This window comes from Cuculus canorus, chromosome 8, assembly GCF_017976375.1.
Source record: "Cuculus canorus isolate bCucCan1 chromosome 8, bCucCan1.pri, whole genome shotgun sequence".
Lineage (NCBI taxonomy): Eukaryota > Metazoa > Chordata > Aves > Cuculiformes > Cuculidae > Cuculus > Cuculus canorus.
The window spans coordinates 7,758,013-7,776,655 of record NC_071408.1 but is presented as its reverse complement, the minus strand read 5'-3'; the positions used below and the strand labels follow the sequence as shown (position 1 = coordinate 7,776,655).

At 36.1% G+C, this 18,643-nt stretch overlaps 1 protein-coding gene across 5 annotated transcripts in view; it reads left to right on the top strand.

The window, feature by feature from the left end:
• The window catches only part of COL11A1 (collagen type XI alpha 1 chain), a 151,534-nt gene that overhangs the window by 75,084 nt on the left and 57,807 nt on the right, over positions 1-18,643 (top strand). For all 5 annotated transcript variants that reach the window (XM_054073371.1, XM_054073373.1, XM_054073369.1 and 2 more), the window contains 10 exons: positions 1,991-2,035; positions 3,614-3,667; positions 3,752-3,796; positions 7,084-7,137; positions 7,969-8,076; positions 11,573-11,626; positions 15,349-15,402; positions 17,489-17,533; positions 17,665-17,718; positions 17,814-17,858. In XM_054073371.1, the coding sequence (XP_053929346.1) occupies positions 1,991-2,035; positions 3,614-3,667; positions 3,752-3,796; positions 7,084-7,137; positions 7,969-8,076; positions 11,573-11,626; positions 15,349-15,402; positions 17,489-17,533; positions 17,665-17,718; positions 17,814-17,858 (558 nt within the window). The remainder of the gene's footprint in view (positions 1-1,990; positions 2,036-3,613; positions 3,668-3,751; positions 3,797-7,083; positions 7,138-7,968; positions 8,077-11,572; positions 11,627-15,348; positions 15,403-17,488; positions 17,534-17,664; positions 17,719-17,813; positions 17,859-18,643) is intronic.

Here is an 18,643-nt window from a genome sequence, read left to right as displayed (position 1 = left end):
AACTCATGGGTTCAGGTAACAACAGCTTGGTAAATGGAGCAAAGCTGCGTGCACAAGCAAAGGAAAATAAGGAATTCATTTACTACTTCCAGTCTGCAGGCAGATGGTTAGCAATTTGCTGGAAAGTTTGGCTTCAGCACACATAAGGGTTACTTGGGAAGAGAGAAACCTTAACTGTGAATGTCTACTCCTTTCATCTTTCCCTGAGCTTTTATTGCTAAGTATGACATCATATGGTATGGATTATCTCTTTGGTTAGTTTGGGACAGCTGTCCTGGCTGTGTCCCCTCCCAGCTTCTTGCCTACCTCCAGCCTGCTCACTGAGGGCTTAGAATGGGGCATAGAGAAAACCTCCACCTGTACCAGCACCACTCAGCAATAGCCAAAACACTGGTGTGTTATCGACAGTCACAAATCTAAAACACAGCACCATATGGGCTTCTGTGAGGAAAATTAACTCCATACCAGCCAGAACCAGTGCATCCACCCAAAATTATCTCCCTCATGCACAGCAGGTTTGTTCAGAGGAAGGGCTGGAGAGACAGGTTGAAAGAAGTCCAATCTAACAGATATGATATGTTTACAGCCTCAGAATTGCACTGGTTATTGAATGCAGTAAATGGGATCTTCCTGACTGCAATGAGCTTTGTAACTGCCCCCCCAATACCTGTGTTAAGATCAGGTGGAAGCTCAAGAGCACTTTTTTCTTCAGGAGATCAGGAAAAATCTTGCTAGCTATTTCATTTCACTTCTATGTGAAGTAATGTCCTTCTCTTTTGAAGGCAAAACATTGTTGAAAGTGGTATGTTATACTGGAATTAATGAAGATCTAAAGGGATACAAATATGTTGTGTTATTGCAGCATTTTTAAAGTAATTTAGTGTCATAGAGACCTCTGATAATGGATAAAGATTTAAAATTTTGTGCGTAAGAAAGCATATTCTGGGAGATGAGGATTAGACAACTGACATACATATGTTTTAAAGAAACCAAATATCAAATAATGTTAGTAAGCCAAACTTTCCCTTAAAAAGTTAAAAATCACTGGTAAGCAAGAATCAAATTCTTATTTTGATTTTTTATTCTTCTAATAAAGAACATGTTTTAAACTGCTTTCCAAGACCAGAAAATTTAATATGAGCGCGAAGGATTTGTTATACAAGATTAACAGCCATATCAAAGTAATATCATATTTGACAAACTGAAAACATTTTGGGGTGTTAATGACACCAAAACATGAATGGTTTTAGTACCTGTCTACATGTTAAGTGGGACCGCATGCTTGGCAAAACTAGAGATTTACTGTGCTCCTCCAATAAGACTGATGAACATAAATAGAAAAAGGATTCCTGACTGATTCTTATAACCAATAATCTTCTGTTCATCTTTGCTTTCATTAAATTGCCTTTAAATTTTGCAGCATTTTAGTGTTAATTTTGAAAGAAAGAAAGAAAAATAATGGATTGGTTAATGTCTTGAGCGCTGCAGTATTAGCATCAGTAATATAGAACAAAGATGAAAACGTAAATGTGTTTTGTTTTGAAAGCAAATCATAGTTTAAAATAAAGACAATGAACATTAAAACAAGATCAGCCTTCTATTGGCTTCTGCAGTAAGTTTCATTATCCTTTAAGTAATTTTAGGAATGTCTTGATGCTGTAATATTAACCACCCTCTTTGTTTCAGAGTCAAATTTGAGAAAAAGTCAATTTTTTTTTTTTTTTTTAAAAAAACCTCTTACTGCTGAAACATTAACTAAACAGAAAGGATGATCAGGATATTCCTGAAAACATTGACATTAACATAGCTACTGTCCAGATTTTCCTTTCTTACATAAATTAAATAGGTATCAAAAGGAAAATCTTTCCTCAAAATCGTGTGCATGTGTTTTAATACAGAAGAAGAGTGATTAGTGACCTGGAACTCAAGTGTTTAAATAATTGTGAAAAAATGAGTATTTTCTAAATCAGATCCTTTTCTCTTAAATCAGGGTCATCCTGGCAAAGAGGGTCAGTCTGGAGATAAAGGTGCATTGGTAAGTTTTGAGACTTTTCCATTTACTTACATAGCTTTCAAGAAAACCGTTGGCAGTTTTGCAGCTTTATTACACATTTGATACTCTAAGAACTGTTTAGGAAGACAATAGAAAATCCATGACGTATTCAAAACACTTGTGTACAGATAAACTTATTTACTATATTCTAAATATTATAGAGTTTCAAAATAATATAGAGATTACTCTTTTAAAACTGATAATGAGTTGACAGAATGACAGTCAATAAAAGTTGCGTGCATTTCATATAGATAACTTGCAAATAGTTTGAGTTTACAATTCCATTTTATGCAGTACCCACTAGAGTTCTTCCTTGGGTTTCTTAACATTTACAAATACATGTATATATAGTGTGTTTTCAGTCACCTTCAAGTGAGTGGCAGTGAAAAAAACCTACTTATTTCTTTATGAAGCACTGAAGAGTCTTTGGACTCTTTAATAAAGTGTTCTGCTTGCTCAATATTTGTCCTGTTTCATCCAGAACAACACCCTTTCTGGCATCTGGAATCAGTTTCAGTTGCAGTATTAATTCCAGAGGTAATACTGAAAAGTTGTATTCTGGATGAGTTGGAAGAATGAATGAATTGGGCATTTCAGAAAGTACGATTCCACTGACACCAGCGTATTACTGTTTGTCAAAAACGTTATCTGTTGAAGGCTTGTGGATTTTATCTTGATTTTTTTAAGGAAATAAAGCTTACACAGAATATTTATGTTCTGAAACATGGTGTATGACTATCTGTCAGTTGTTCCTCGTGCCTTTTGAATTAATTGATGAATTTGAGACAAATTTGATAGAAAATTTTCTCAGAGATCTTAGCAGTCTAAAGGCTTTGTGAAAAGACGCAGTTGAAAGGGGAAAAACATCTTATCAGGCCTCATTAGGGAAAGTTTTGTTATCTGTCCATCTTAGGCATTGGACAATCAACAAAGCAGCTCAGCCTCAGCCACAGAAATGTATGTTTCCAGGCTTTCTTGCTTACATCGTTTGCAGAACTCAGTTTCTTTAGACATTGCCATTGAATTGCGTGATATCATTCTTTAAAATGCTCAGCAAACAGTAAATAACAGCATCCAGGCACCAGTCAGAATTGATAGCACGGTGAGCCTTTTAGCTTTCAGGTTTGGAATCTCTTCTTTTTAAAAAGTTATGGTTTTATCATCATTATTTTGATTTCTACTTCTGGCTTCTGTCATCACCATAATTAACATACTCAATTTCTTCACCACCATTGTTTTCTAATTGGTGTCTGTTGTTTGTCTTCACTTGTTTATTACATTTTCCAATTACTACTGTTTCAGATAATTTATATTGTGGATAGATGTTTCCCAAATATACAAGTAGAACCAAGTCCATGATTCTAGTAATAGTTTTATAGTGATATTGAAGGGTATTTTTGATGCCATGGCTTTTCTTAGTGGCTGGCAGCCCATTGTTATTTTGATGTCTCACACAAGACTGCTGCATTATAGTGAAAGAACAAGGATTAGACTCTAAAGAGAACTGCTTGCTAACCAAGTGCTGTACAAACAAAGTTTCTTTACTCCAATATATTTTAGGGGCCACCAGGTCCTCAGGGTCCAATTGGCTATCCAGGTCCTCGTGGTGTAAAGGTAAGATTTAATTACTGTATTCCTCTCCACCCTCTGTTTTTTTTAATATATGCATGTCGGTAATTTTTTGTATTCTTTCTTTAGGGAGCTGATGGTGTGCGTGGTCTCAAGGGATCCAAAGGTGAAAAGGTAAATCTGACTGCAGATTTTCCTTTTTCCATATTCATTATTTCACTGTAACAGCTTCTGTTTCCTTCACTCCAGCGTGTTCTCTTTTGCAGTGATAGGTTTATTTTTGCCTTACCCAAAGGACGTACTAAGCCAAATTCATAAATCAATGACCTCCATGGTTATTTACACTGGTGCAAAGTGAATAGACAAACTTCAGTTATTAGAATGGGTTTGGATCCTCTTCACACCAATTTAAGTAACTTCTCTCTAATATGTTCTTAAGTAGAGAATCAGATGTCCCTCTGTTGTTAATAAATAGTACAGTGGATACTGAGAAGCTTGTGCATCAGAGGGATTTGTGGTGACAGTAGTGTTATTTTATCTTTTTTTCTTTCTATAGAGCTACAGGCTAGTTTTTGTATTTTTTTAATGTATTTTTGGGTGGCTTCCTAGGTTCCAGGTCTTTTTATCCCAGAGCTTTGGCTTTGCCCAAGTGATGGACAGCTCCAGTCCACACAAAGAGAGCTTTTACATCCCCCTGATACCATTAATTCTGTATGTAGAGTTCTTACTAGAGCAAAACCCAGCTACTGCAGTCTCTACGGACTTCTGATGGTCTGCAGTGGCTGAAACTGCAGCCAGTATTGGTTTAAATTCCCACTCTCCTCAGTGTTCAGAATAAGAGACAGATAACAAACATCACCAGACGTACCTCCTGACCACAAAGGCAATTTCAGCCTTCTGGCTCTGGTGGCTACTGCATATATATTTATAGCAGAAGACTCTCTCTTGCCAAAAAGCCTTGATTTCAGCACTAGAGATCTCTTTCACGCTCAGATGCCAAGAGCTGTTGTACATTTTCAGGCTTTCCTAAACCACAGTTTGTCTAGTCTGCGTACTCTAATTTTAGAGCTGCTTATTAAATCTAGCTGAAAAAGAATGTATTTAATACCTGTGGAGATTGGACAGTTCGAAAACCCAGCTTTTTCTTGTGACTTATTGAGTCATTAATATCTATCTAGGACTACATATAGGACTCATGTATAAATAGACTTAATGTATGTGTGTATATGTGTGTATCAATGAATACTGGTCAGCATAATTTCCACAATATTTCTGTGTTCCTAAAATTGGTCTCACAGTTGCAGCAAGGCACTGAACTCTATTGTATAACTCAAAAGGTCACACAAAGATCTTTCATAGATTGCTCTCACGGTGCTTTAAAGGTCTGTCACACAGGCCTGTTTTACTGAAATTATTCTGATGCCATCACATGGGGGAAAGCACTGTAAGAGACAAAATAAATAAACTGATCATTCAGGAAAGCCTTTGTAGATCTGAGATGGCCCCGGGGACATCAGAGGAGGTCCATCTCTGTACCGACCAGTGAATGTGGCTAAAATCCTTTAGCTATTTTATTTTTTGTTAACAGCAGAAGACGAAATAGAGCATTCAGGTCTCTCCTCTTATATGGAATAAAATCAACCTCTGTAGATCTCAGTAGCTGGAACCTCACTGTGAAAGCTGAAGAAGAGTTTCAGTTCATTTGGCAGCCATTTCGTTGGTAGTTGGCACATAGTTATTCCTTGCTGATATGTTGCAAAGTGTTATCATAATTATTACTACCCATGGCCACAAATCAGCAACTTTTACAACTAAAGCTTTTTTTGTGCATTCTGCATTCCTACCTTTCTCACCTCTTTCTAAATTTTAAGAAAGACCACCCTGAACTTAGAGTTTCTGCAATATAAGATGACCATATGAAGCTTAGTTTCACCATCTGGAAAACATGGAAAAAATACTTCTAGAATGGTTTTTAGTACAGTTTGTTTTTCAATTAATCACAATGTTTACTTCATCTTTTTCTTACATGAACGCATACTATTTGCTTGTTTGATTTATTTTTTTAATATATAACTTTAATGTCTCCTCGCCTGTTTCGAGCTATTCAGCACTAGCAAGTCTGTTTCTATCACCTTTACTAGGGTTTTTTTGTTGCACGCAGCATGACTACTTATGAAGAGAGTCACAATAGCTTTAGCCTTGCAATCTGTCTCAGTTGCTGATCAGGAAGATGATAAAGCGTTTGTAGGCCTGGGGTTGCAAAATGCAAACTTCTTTTTCAAAGTGAGGATGAAATAGAAAGCCATTCTTGGGTTTTTTTTCAGTAACATGGAGCACAGTATCACTGTTTCCTGGCTTTATTAACACTCCAAATATTATTTAAATTCTAAATCAGCAATATTACTTGAGCATATAAAAAACCGAAAATATTTTACTATATACTCATTCATCACAAAGGTCTTTGCTCCCAGGATGTAACTAAGCATCAGATCAAAATGCAGTCAATAATCTTTGTTGTCTGGATATTGGAACAGTAATTCTATGAGTTAGATAAAGAAAGAGGGAATCGAAAGCTGATCATTTATGGTAGAGCAAGTAATGAAAAGCTCCGCTGAATAGCTCTGGAGATTCTGTTTGTGTCTGTACTAACTCATACAGGTGTAAATGAAACTTGTTTAAGTACTGTCTGCTTGTCCTTCAGCATGGAGACCTGTTAAAATAGTTGGAGTAAATTCTCCGCCAGAATTTATTAGGCAGTAAATACGTAATTCTCACTAGGAATAACAATGATATGCACCTGTTCTGCTACTGTATATGGATTTAATCTTAATGTCCACTGGTTTTTCTACTTTCTTTCAATCATGCCAATTAGAGTAGGCAGGCTGAGTATTGCTGGACATTGAACTACTGTATAGAGATGGATACTTCTTATTTTAAGTTATGAGCGTTAATATGTGTCTTTTTATTTATTAAGGTGTCACAACCAGCCATTTTTTAGTCCTTGCATGATACTATTAAGAAACAAATTTAAAAGAAAAATTAATTAAAGTTCTGCTGTCAAAAAGTATAACACTGACTAATTTGCCACCAATGTTTTAGTTAATTGAATGGATGACCTTATTAAAAAGAGTGATAACTGAAAAAAGCTTAGGGATTAAGAAAGGACTTTACAAGAAAATTCATAATAAAACAGAAGAATTATATTGTCTCTATATTTAAACAGATTTTAAACAGCTTTAAACAGCTGTTATTAGGAACCTTCAAACTAAAAAGTCATTTTGTATAGTACAGTGATATACTTTCTCTAAAATAGCAATAGCCGTATTAGGTTTTCTGGAGTTCTCACTTAATCTATGCAAATTATTTTAATCTGTAGTGAGTGCATTTTCTTATTTTATCTGCAGAGAAAAAAAATCCTGTCTACTACTAAAAGCCATTACATGCATTTCTGCCTTTTTTAGGGTGAAGATGGTTTTCCAGGATTTAAAGGTGACATGGGCCTTAAAGGTGACCGGGTAAGCGTTTATTTTTAGCCTATTTGCTCTTACAAAGTTTTAGTGCTATTACTTTCAAAGTATCACTGAAGTGAACAAATAAAATTAAGCCACAAATAAAACAAAAGCTAGTAGCTTATGTTATTTCTATTCCCTGTGCATGCACAGATTTGAGCCAGAGATTTGGGTTTTTGAATCAACAATGGCACAGTTATAAAAAGGAAGAGAATGTCAGTCTTGGATATCCTTTCCGCTAAGCTTCTTCCTAGGGAATGTCCTTTTCCAGATTCCAAGATCTCCAGTATTTGCCCGAGGAAAATTAATCTATCTAAGATAAAGCTGTTTCCATTCCAACCCAGCATCTTGCAAATCTCTGCCAAAATGTTGTTTATTTAGCTCAATGGGCACTTGCTTCCTTTCACAGGAAGTGTTGTGGGGGTTCTAAAAAAAACCTTCTCACAAGAGACTCCTGGCCTGTAGCTGTTGTCTGTATTCATAAATAACTTTTAAGATGGTATCCACATAAGTACTTAGATGCAGACATTTTTCTTTCTGTGGACTGTCAGAATGCCTTCACAAGAATTAAGGGAAGGAAAAATAAGTATATGCAGTTTCCAAATGCAGCTCTCTTCAGGCAAGGCAATCTGCTCTGTTTGAAGATGTCCCGGCTCACTGCAAGGGGAGTGGACTAGATGACCTTTAAAGGTCCCTTCCAACCCAAATCATTCTGCGATTCTGATTCTATGACTCTATTTACATTTACTGAAAACATATTTTCAAGCAATTGTAAGTAGTCTCTATAATATATGCCCAAAGCCTATTTTTCCATATTTATAAGATGATTTATTTTAGGGAGAAATTGGTCAGCCAGGTCCACGAGGAGAAGATGGTCCAGAAGGTCCAAAAGGTCGAGCAGGTCCATCTGGGGACCCAGGTGCTGCTGGTCCAGCTGGGGAAAAGGTCAGTAGTAAGATGTCAAAATAAACATATCATTGCCTCATGGTCTTCGCTAAAAGGCGAGCCTCCAGATCTGCAAAATCTTTACCTACTTAACTTTTGTTTTTATGAGACATTACTGCAGCAGACTACTGGAGCTCACATTAGAACAAGTATTGGGGGTCATTATTTTGTAAGTACACAAAAAGGCATTATAGATACTTTATTGGCACATAAGGCAGCTAAATTCTTATCCCAAATTACATGCAGTTCATGCCAGCTACGGAAAATATGAGGCAAAGAAGATAGTTGCGTAAAGAAGAGGATAAAAGTGCTGCTGGAGAGTCTGTTAGTATTCACAGTCATGTTATGACAAATTTTGACATGAAAATTATTTTAAACAGAAAACGTATCCCAAATAAAAATTAGAAATAGAGTTTGCAAAAGTGAAAGGGACTGTTAAAAGAAATGACCAAAAAATACAGTGGTGACATGACATACGGAAGAGAACAAGCACAAAGTACAAATCTCTGTAGAATACCGACCTCAACAAAAAAAACCTTGAGATCGATATAGAGGAGGAAAGGAGGCTGAGCAATGCGTGTGCAAGCACCATATTTCATTGGGTGAGAGCATCGTAAAAGAAAGGTGATTTCAGGAGTGGCATTTTGTAGAACTGGGAAAGAATGACAAAATAATAAAATCCAAAAAAATCATGGTTCAGAAATGTGTATACTATACTTCACTGAAGTGAGAAGATGCTGATGAAAATATTTGCCTTCAATGTTAATTCTGTCTGAAAGGAATAGGACAGAAGGTGCATTTTACATTTCTTTCTCAGTTTCACTGTCTTTGAAATAGGAACAGTTAGTATTTTACAGCAACATTCCATCTGACATCATGATTAGTTATTCTATCTGTCTTTTAATCTATATACAGTCTTTGAAAATGTACATTGAAATCTTAATAAGTATATGGTACTACTAAAAAGGTAATAAGGTTCCCATCCAAGAGTTTTGCCAGGAAATAAAAAATGTATTCAGCAAAGTTGGGAACAAGCTCTCTTTTCATCAAAAGTTGCTACTTTTTGCAAGTATGTCTTCAGAAAGATATCATAGTTATAATTTGATCATAATGTCAGTCATAAACTCTTAGAAAAGTATGTATCAAAAAACTCAGTTCACTCATTAGAAAAAAAGATTTATATGAAAGTGTACTTAACTAGTGGGAATTATTCATGAATTAATGTTCTCTACAATTTTGCAAGATATCTCACCAACTAGTAAGTCATTGAATTGGCTCACTAGGTCTATGAATCGAAGAACATGTAAGAAAAGAAACTCAGAACTGTTCTACATGAATTCAAGATGAGTTCACACCAGAAACCCAGTGTACTCAGTTTTAATAAGATCAGCAAAACAATCCGTAATAATGTCATATTATTTTCACCTGCAATATATTTGCATTCTCCAGAAACAACTGAGTTCCATTGCAATGGTTGTTTTCAGCATCACTGACCTGACAAAAATGTAAGAATCTTAGAAAAATTTGTATTGTTGCCATGTTATCTGCAGAATAATTTATTGACTGAGGACACCTACAAAATACCCTGTCTTTCTCAAGTCTTTATTACCTAAGTAAAATACCAAAGTAAACCAAAGCAAAACAAACAAACTTTGTTTTATAGTTGTTATATTTTAAATATGGATTTGAGTTATTTTAAATTTTTCTTATTCAAATTACTCAGTGTGAATATGGGCTCATATTGTCAAGCATTTCTTTTTCACTATGACGTGTATTGGACTCTTACTGTCTCGCAAGTCCAGAATCTGAAGCCCTGAACATCAGAAGATATTTGGAAAAAACATTGCTGTTCATAACACTGTTAGCTGGGCTTGGAATTTTGAATCCAAATTTTTCTCTTTTCTACAAATAGTTTTACCTTTTCTTTACCTTTGAAAGTCAAACATCTTCTGTGGATATTTTGTAGATGCTTAGCCAGAATGTAGTGGTCAGAGAGGAATTCTGTGTTGTTGGTTGTGTGATATTTATTTTAGCGCGAAGAGTAGAATAATCTCTGTGAATTCTTACATCATCCCACAATTTTAGGGAAGTGCCTGTAAGACCAGTTATCAATGTCATTCTTGTGACTTAATTAATGGAAAAGTACTCTTCTTCCATAGTAATGGAAGTACTGGAGTTGTCTCTTATTCTTTAAGTTCAAGTGATCCCATGATAAGAAAGCTCTTTCCCAAGTACATCTAGGGCTGCATTTACTTAGTAAAGGAAATGCCAAGTATGGTGCCAAAAGAAAGGAGGAACATATCAGAAAAGAGCTTATAATAAAAAAAAAAAAACATCCATATCCGCACTCAAAACCTAGGCAACAGAGCTTGCTTAATTATAAAATCAAGGACAGAACTTTCACTGAATTTGGCAGTAGTCTGATGCACTGTCATGCTGCAAAACATTTCAATCATTGTAATGCATGCAGCTTGTTTCAATGTGGCGCGTAATAACTGGCAGCATAATTATTTTCATAAGTCGGAGAATTCTTCTTTAATAATGTCTCAGTCAGACACATGCACTTGCATTAATATGATAATACACCACATCTTTATTCATGTGCTGCATCTTTTAAGAATAGACATGTTTATTTTGGCAAATTTCCTTTCCCATAGATGTCTCCTATTGCTGTTTTTCATTACCTATGGTTACTGCAGAGTACCATATTATATTAAATAGTCATATCTTTTCTATTGAAATCCTCTCTGAAATGTGATAGCCTGGAACATGGACTGTATTTAGAATAGGCAAATAGGTAAATTTTTCCCCAGAGTTCTCATCTTTCAAAGACTGAAATTGCTTTCCCTTGCGTTTGAAAGTGGCAAACCATCACTCATCCTCTAGAGGTCTGAAGAGACAACTCAGTCGTGTAGGGTATTGTATTTCATTTCTACGAATGCTTAATGATCAGACTGCTCATCCTGTTGTCCTTTCTGAACATAGCAGGATGGTAATATTGTTGACAAGTCTATTGTCAGCGGATAGTCAGTGGGGTGTGATTTATCATAGTCTCAAACAGTTCAAGAAAAAAGTTAGTTCTTCAAATGCCTATTGATGAAAAGTCTGTGGAAAACAAAGCAGCCATCACACAATATAAATTAAAAATTATTCATGGTCACTTAAACCTATCAACACCCTGATTTCTTAAATAATATTAGTAGTTTAATGGCCTCAGCCCCACAACATTACACAGCACTTCATGGGGGGAAAAAAAAAATGAAGACACTGAAATATTGGATTTGCTGAACTCCTTCACTGAAGTGGGATTTTTATGTAAGTTTGGGGAACTAAGCCCTGTGGTGATTAATAGTAAAGAAGAAAAATGGATGTAATTGAGTTATTATATTCTGTGAAGTATCATCACTCTAAGTTGTGGGAAAAAAAGTTTCTATAGAACTTTGCAGACCCAGTAAGGGTGAATAAAGTAAAAATTAACAGTGCCTTTTAATTGCAGGGTAAGCTTGGTGTACCCGGATTGCCAGGGTATCCAGGAAGACAAGGTCCAAAGGTGAGCTGTAAATGATCTGTATATCCTGTGCTTTGACAGTAGTCACAATGACAGTTATTTTATTTGTGGTTTTGGGGAAGCAGAGTGTGGGCATCAAAGCAAGAGCTACTTTTCACATTTTGTTTCTTGACAATCATGTTCTGAAGTAAAATCTTTTAAAATGTTAGCTCCCTAAGATAGGCTTTTCAAGAAACACTATATTTCCTCTTCTTAACTATACTGCCTTCATACCTTTTCCATCCTCTCATGAGTTGTCTTTCTGTGGACCGTCAGACTGGCACGCATTAAGCAATTTGAAAACCAAGAAACTGCTGCTATGCTTGGAAGAGATTGACCACTAAATGGATGTTGATAGTGATGGGAATTTTTTGTGTGGTACAAGGATTGCATTTAGAATCATAGAATCATAGAATGACTAGGTTGGAAGGGATCCACTGGGTCATCGAGTCCAACCATTCCTAACATTTCCTAAACCATACCACTCAGCACCTCGTCCACCCGTTCCTTAAACACCTCCAGGGAAGGTGACTCCACCCCCTCCCTGGGCAGCCTGTTCCAGTCCCCAGTGACCCTTTCTGTGAAAAATTTTATCCTGATGTCCAGCCTGAACCTCCCCTGGTGGAGCTTGAGGCCATTCCCCCTTGTTTTGTCCTCTGTCACTTGGGAGAAGAGGCCAGTGCCCTCCTATCCACAACCTCCTTTCAGGTAGTTGTAAAGAGTAATAAGGTCTCCCCTCAGCCTCCTCTTCTCCAGGCTAAACAACCCCAGTTCTCCAAGCCACTCCTCATAAAACTTGTTCTCCAGCCCCCTCACCAGCTTCATTGCTCTTCTCTGGACACGCTCCAGAGCCTCAATATCCTTCTTGTGGTGAGGGGCCCAGAACTGAACACAGTATTCAAAGTGCGGTCTTACCAGTGCTGAGTACAGAGGGAGAATAACCTCCCTGGACCTGCTGGTCACACCGTTTCTGATACAAGCCAAGATGCCATTGGCCTTCTTGGCCACCTGGGCGCATTGCTGGCTCACGTTCAGTCAGCTGTCAATCAACACCCCCAAGTCCTTCTCCTCCAGGCAGCTTTCTAGCCAGACTTCTTGTCTGTAGCACTGCATACTGCTTCTTCCATAGAATAAGCCGTATTTCTTTGAAACATATAATATACAATTTTCATCGCGTTTTCCTTCTGCTTCTGTTAAGACAAACATGACAAATCCCAGCCCTTAGTTGATTCATGTGCCTATATCTATCCTTCAGCTTTCTGTTATATTCTGATTGCAATAGAAAACTGTATAGGTGGTTTCTGGTTTAAGTGAAGGCTTATACTTTTAAAACATTGTTACGAAACATATTTTTAAGAAGGTCATCCTAACATAGCTTTAGGAAGTAGGCATGCTAAATTAATCTCAAGCTCTCTTTTCTGAGATTAGCAGGAAAGAAAAAACATAATAAAAACATAATTATACTGACATTTCCCAGTGTAGAGGAGGCCATGAGGGAAACCTTGCATCTCCAGACTGTCTCAGAAATGACTCACCTAGGGAAGTATCACAAATAAAAGAATCCCTTACATCTTCACAATGTAACAATCAACTTGCAGTAAAATAGTTAACTTTGCTCTACTTCGGGATCTAGTTTTATTTTAAATTTGAAGCTATGCTTCATTGGAATAAATACAACATCCAGGCTGGCTAAGCGAGGCATTTTTCTTACTCTGGCCTATACTCTGGCTCTTTTCAGTCAAGTGAATGAATCATCTGAAGAATGCTTATTCGTTGAACACCGTGTTAGTGAAAACTATCAAAACCGTCTATGGAAAGTATTCATGGAAACTACTCACCTTGAGAAATGCGGGGTTTTGCTTCTGTTTCTTGACTCAAATGTCTGAGTTTTCAGTCTCTCTTTGTTCCTCTGTAGAACTGTCATTTGGAAAGTCTAAGATCAAAGAGGTTTTACATTATTCAGTTCTAAGAACAAAAACGGTGTGACATTTCAAATGCAAGTTGATTGATTCTTTTTTAAGCAAAGACTTGATCAAGGATTTCATTATTAGATTTTTATCACATTAGAAGTGAAAATACATCTCAAGCTGCATTCACAGTTTGCACTTCTAATTCATTGCTTAAACTTCCAAAAAAGAGTAATGACAGCTACAGTACATCAACTGACTAGAGATTGTTTTGAAACTTATTCACAGTCTAGTTCAAATTCATGTAAGAGAGAGAGAAAAAAAAGAAGCAACAGAAAAACACGTTAGCTGTGTAAAGCATATTGGAAGTCCTGTTCCAGAATTGTACTGCGCCTAAGTCACTAACACATAATTGGAATGATTGTGTGAAACGAGATTCATTAAAGGGAAAACATAATTAAGAAAAAGAGAAATAAGGAAAAAATTACTTCCTGATGTTTCAAAGGAAGCCACCAAGAAATTCTATTTCAAGTTTTTGTTAAATGCATTTTATTTGTCACTAAAATACTAAAAGCAAGCTGCACAGATATGGATGCATTATCAGAGCCATTTTTTTTTCATCTCCAGTCTCTTAAAAGCACATTTTATCAAGTCTATCACCTCTTTGACCCTGTTTTACCACAAACGGAGGCCTTTAGCAAAAATCATCATAAAAGCCCAAATTCTAAAATACTCTGTAAAACCAAGGAGCCTTTAGCAAAAAATCATCAGAAAGGCCCAGATTCTCAAATACTCAGTGAAATCAAGTTATTAGAGCAAGAAAGAAAACAAATTATTAGTAGTGATCAACCGCAAGTTAATAGTAACAGCTTGTAAAGGCAATGTGTCTAATCATTACTCTAAGAGAATAAGTACAGTGATTAAGAAAGATGCATCACCAATTGCTTTATCATCATCCAGATCCACAGTCCGATAGCAGTGTGAAGAGTTACAGATTGAACAATACACATAGCAATGCAGTACGAATCATCCATGGGTCATCCATATAATTTTTAGGTCTGTTGACCAGGTCCTGTCACTTATGACATATTAACACCTAGGTAAGAAGCCTGCCATCTCTCTGGCCCTGTATAACAGCAATAAAGAAGAAAATAGTACTGTTTAGGTTAGACTGGGCAGTTAGCGAAAGGAAAAGAGATGAAAAAAGAAGAAGGAATATTGCCTGGAAGCAGTTTCAAGTCAGATAATCTCCCCATAATTTTTTTCTTATGAGGTGAGCATGTAAGCACATGTGTGAATTGCATCCATCAGTTAAATGAAACTGGCCAGTCATTAGCTTACGGTGAATAAAGCACCTGAAGTATTTACAGCTCAGTAAACGGAATAGAGGACCACTGTTCAAATGTAGCAACATCTTACAATTATTTTAAATGTAATTATTTTCTAAAAGAATTGTTATACGGTAAGGCAACAAGGCCTAGCTTGTTCCTTTTCCTTACGATACAGTTATTTCTAATAGGTTGTTACTGATAATTTCTTTCCTACTTTTAAAAATGGTGCAGAATTAATGAATGCTTTATTGTCTAATAAGATGACAAATAACATCCATTCTATACATTGATTCTTTTTAATGCCTTCAGGACTTGAGGCATTAGGGTAAGTTAATTTACAAGTATTCATTAGCATCATCACACCTGCAAGTTTGATGTGTACAATGTACATGATTTTGGAGATGTGCTTGACTTATAAATTAAATGTTGACTGTACTGCTGTTTTGCTATAGATATTGTCTGATATTTGCGTTGATTTCTTACATAGGGCTCAACTGGTTTCCCAGGATTCCCAGGTGCCAATGGAGAGAAAGGTGCAAGGGTATGATAATTCATGCATGCATAACACTTAATTAACTTCTGGAACTCAGTGCTATGGGAAGTCAATGAAACCTAGGGATACAAGCTGCTATCTAAAGAATTATAAAAACAGGCTTTTTAACACCTAAGATGAACCTCTACATTCATGTAAAATAGGACATACTGAGACACTTGTTCTCATTCTTTAAGGTATTAATCTAAATATAGAAGGACTCAGACACTTTCTCACTGCATATGCTATGATAATTATATATTTGAAATAGAGAAGATAAATCACTTTTGCCGAGCATTGATTTTGATAGTATAGTTGAGTGAGTAGGCAAGGACTGTTCTTCTCCTCTATCCCATGAATTATCCTGCTACCTCGCAATTTACCTTCAAGGAAATTCAACTTGTATTTCATAATTACTCTGATTTGCCAGAAGCTTTTTTATAGATTTTATAGTTTCAAAAATGGAAAATATACCAGACAAGATGAATAATATGTACTATTACATATATTAAAACACAGAAGTAAATTGACAGCTTTTGCTGCTTTCTTTACTTGAAGCAGGTGGGGGAAAATCTGTTATGCATATTCTTCAAACTGTAAAAATGAAGTATAGGTTAGAAAGAAAGTCACTGAGCTATTGTCTCTAAAGCACAATTGAAAATAGCAGAACGTTGTTAGACAGATGATGAAATTAAGGGGATGAGTCAGAATTCATAGGCAATAGCAACTCAAAGTCAGACTGAAGGAATGTATATAATTATTCTTAAGAATCCACTTTTATTTGCTTTTAAACAAGCAGATAGTCATGATTTTAAGATGAAATATATTAAATCTGATTGCATTTGGTGTATTGTTTGAATTGTTCTTGTGTCATTTTAGTTAAGACGAGGATCCATTGTTATGGACAGATATAAGTAAAAAACAGTGTTCAGTCCATCCTTGGGAAAAATGAGACATGACTGCTATAAAAGATATTAGATTTAAAAACCAAGCAAAACAATAACATCAAAGAACAAACTTAAAATTATGAAACCCTAATTATATTGATCAATTATCAGGCCTTCATAAAGTTTTGAATTCAGCTACAGTGCTAACCATGCAATTAATGCCTTTGAACTGCATGTATACTTACATATTATGCTGATCGTCAATGAGACAATAACTGCTAGTTTTGTAATGTGAATCAGGCATTATTTTTGTTTTATGCTACCACGCATACCGGTATTAAGAAAGATGGTTGTTGGCCGCAAAGAAGTTCACAAGCTGTGTAGTATTTTAAGGACAACACATAATTTTTATTTTGATAAATAAAATAAAATCAATATAAAAGAAAACCCTATAAGCAAATAGGTGTGTGCATTTGATTTGGTTTCCAAGAAAAGCCAGCTTGATGCTAAAGCATCTCTGCTGATTTTCTGTTTATGTTACGTTTACCTCAGAGATAAGAAAATACTAGTCATCAGGTTCCTTTTTCTACCTGAAGAACACTCCCTTGAATTTTAAGCTTCTTTGCAATAAAATGCAGAGGAATAATAATGCTGAGCCTAAGAAAAGAAATCTGTTGAGTATGATTAGGGGATATATTGAAGCAAAAAATTATTCTGTCAAGTTCTGTATCTCTGTGCAAGTGTGCAGAATCCTGGTAGGTGTAACAGTCCCTTTCTGATATTAAAAAAAAATAAAAATAGAGATTTGCCATTTCTTTTCTCTGTTAACCTGTGGAGCTTTCCGTGAGAACCTGGCAACTTTGTCTTCAAGGCTATTATTATATTGCAAATGGTGCTAAGTCGACTTTTCTTCCTGTGTGCCATCTTCACTACTATTTCAACCTAGTTTAAATTGTTCTAATCACTATGACAGAATCTGACTCTGAGGCAAACTTAGTGCACTTATCTACAAGTCCATGTGAACTCTGAAAGACAATCAATTTTATTAAAGGCCTTGATTCTGTAAATTGAAATGCAAAGCAGGTGCTTAAAGATAAAATAACTTCTAAACCTAAAGGAGATGCACTCTAGCCCCACTTCAGTGAAAAAAAAAGTCTCTCTCAAATACATTGTCTGCTAAGATGATTTCTGTGGACTTTTCTCTGCAGGGATTACATGGCAAACCAGGCCCCAGAGGACAGCGAGGACCAACAGTGCGTAATTTTGGTTTGCAATTTAGTGTCTTTCCTATATTAACTGCCTCACACTATACAGCGAAAAATTATTTTGATCTGGCTGTAGTATCCAATAATTATCATCAAGTGCATCTGTGTTAAATTGACAGGGTCCAAGAGGCTCGAGGGGTCCCAGAGGTCCCACTGGAAAACCAGGTCCAAAGGTAATTGTCAAGCACACTGTTTAGATTGGCTACAGGCTGTTTCTTTTTAATAAAATAGAAGTTTAATCTTTGAAAATACTGTGTTTCCTTTTTAGGGTACTGCAGGCAATGACGGTCCTCCCGGCCCACCAGGTGAAAGGGTATGCGAAACCTATTTATGCACATACTGGTTTTCAAACTATGTAAGAGTACAATTTGAGGGTTGGAGGGTTGTTCTGTTTTCAGTTCTCACTCTCACACCTTTGCCCTTCTTCAAACAGAGTAACAGAACTAACAAATCCTCAATTCCAGTGATTCTTTTCACAAAGTTATGAATGGGGCAGCTGAAGTTTGCTGGGAGCTTCTTCCATCTGTAGCTCAATTCTGTACAGATAGGACACAGAGAATACATACACACTTTGTATTTTATCCATGCAGTCCGTATATATCCATAAAACTCACAGCTGCACTTAACAGCCTATGCTCTTAAGAATGCCCCATTTACTGCAGTGTACTGCTTCTTTATGGGATTTGCAATCACTCAAGCCACATCCAGAAGCTTCTTTGTTGAAGCAGATGATTTTCTTCTGACCAGCTAAGAATTGCCTTCAAACTTCTTTCAGCATGCTTGAGAAATCCTATTGTGCTTGCTAAAATAATTTTTTCTGCTGGCTATTATATTACCAATCAATGCACAAATTCAATATACAGTCAGCCCATTACACAGCAGTATACAGAAAAACAATACTAATAAATCAGATTTGTAATAGCAGCACATGAAAACCAACTCAAATTGTGGACACGTGGACATACTCTCTGATAAAGTATTTTTGTAAAGCCTAAACCCAAACTTTCTTTCTTAATCATATTTCATTAAACTGCTAATCTCTTTCACATAGAAAATCTATAAATCCTTTCCCAGTACCCATCCCAAGTCCAAGTGATC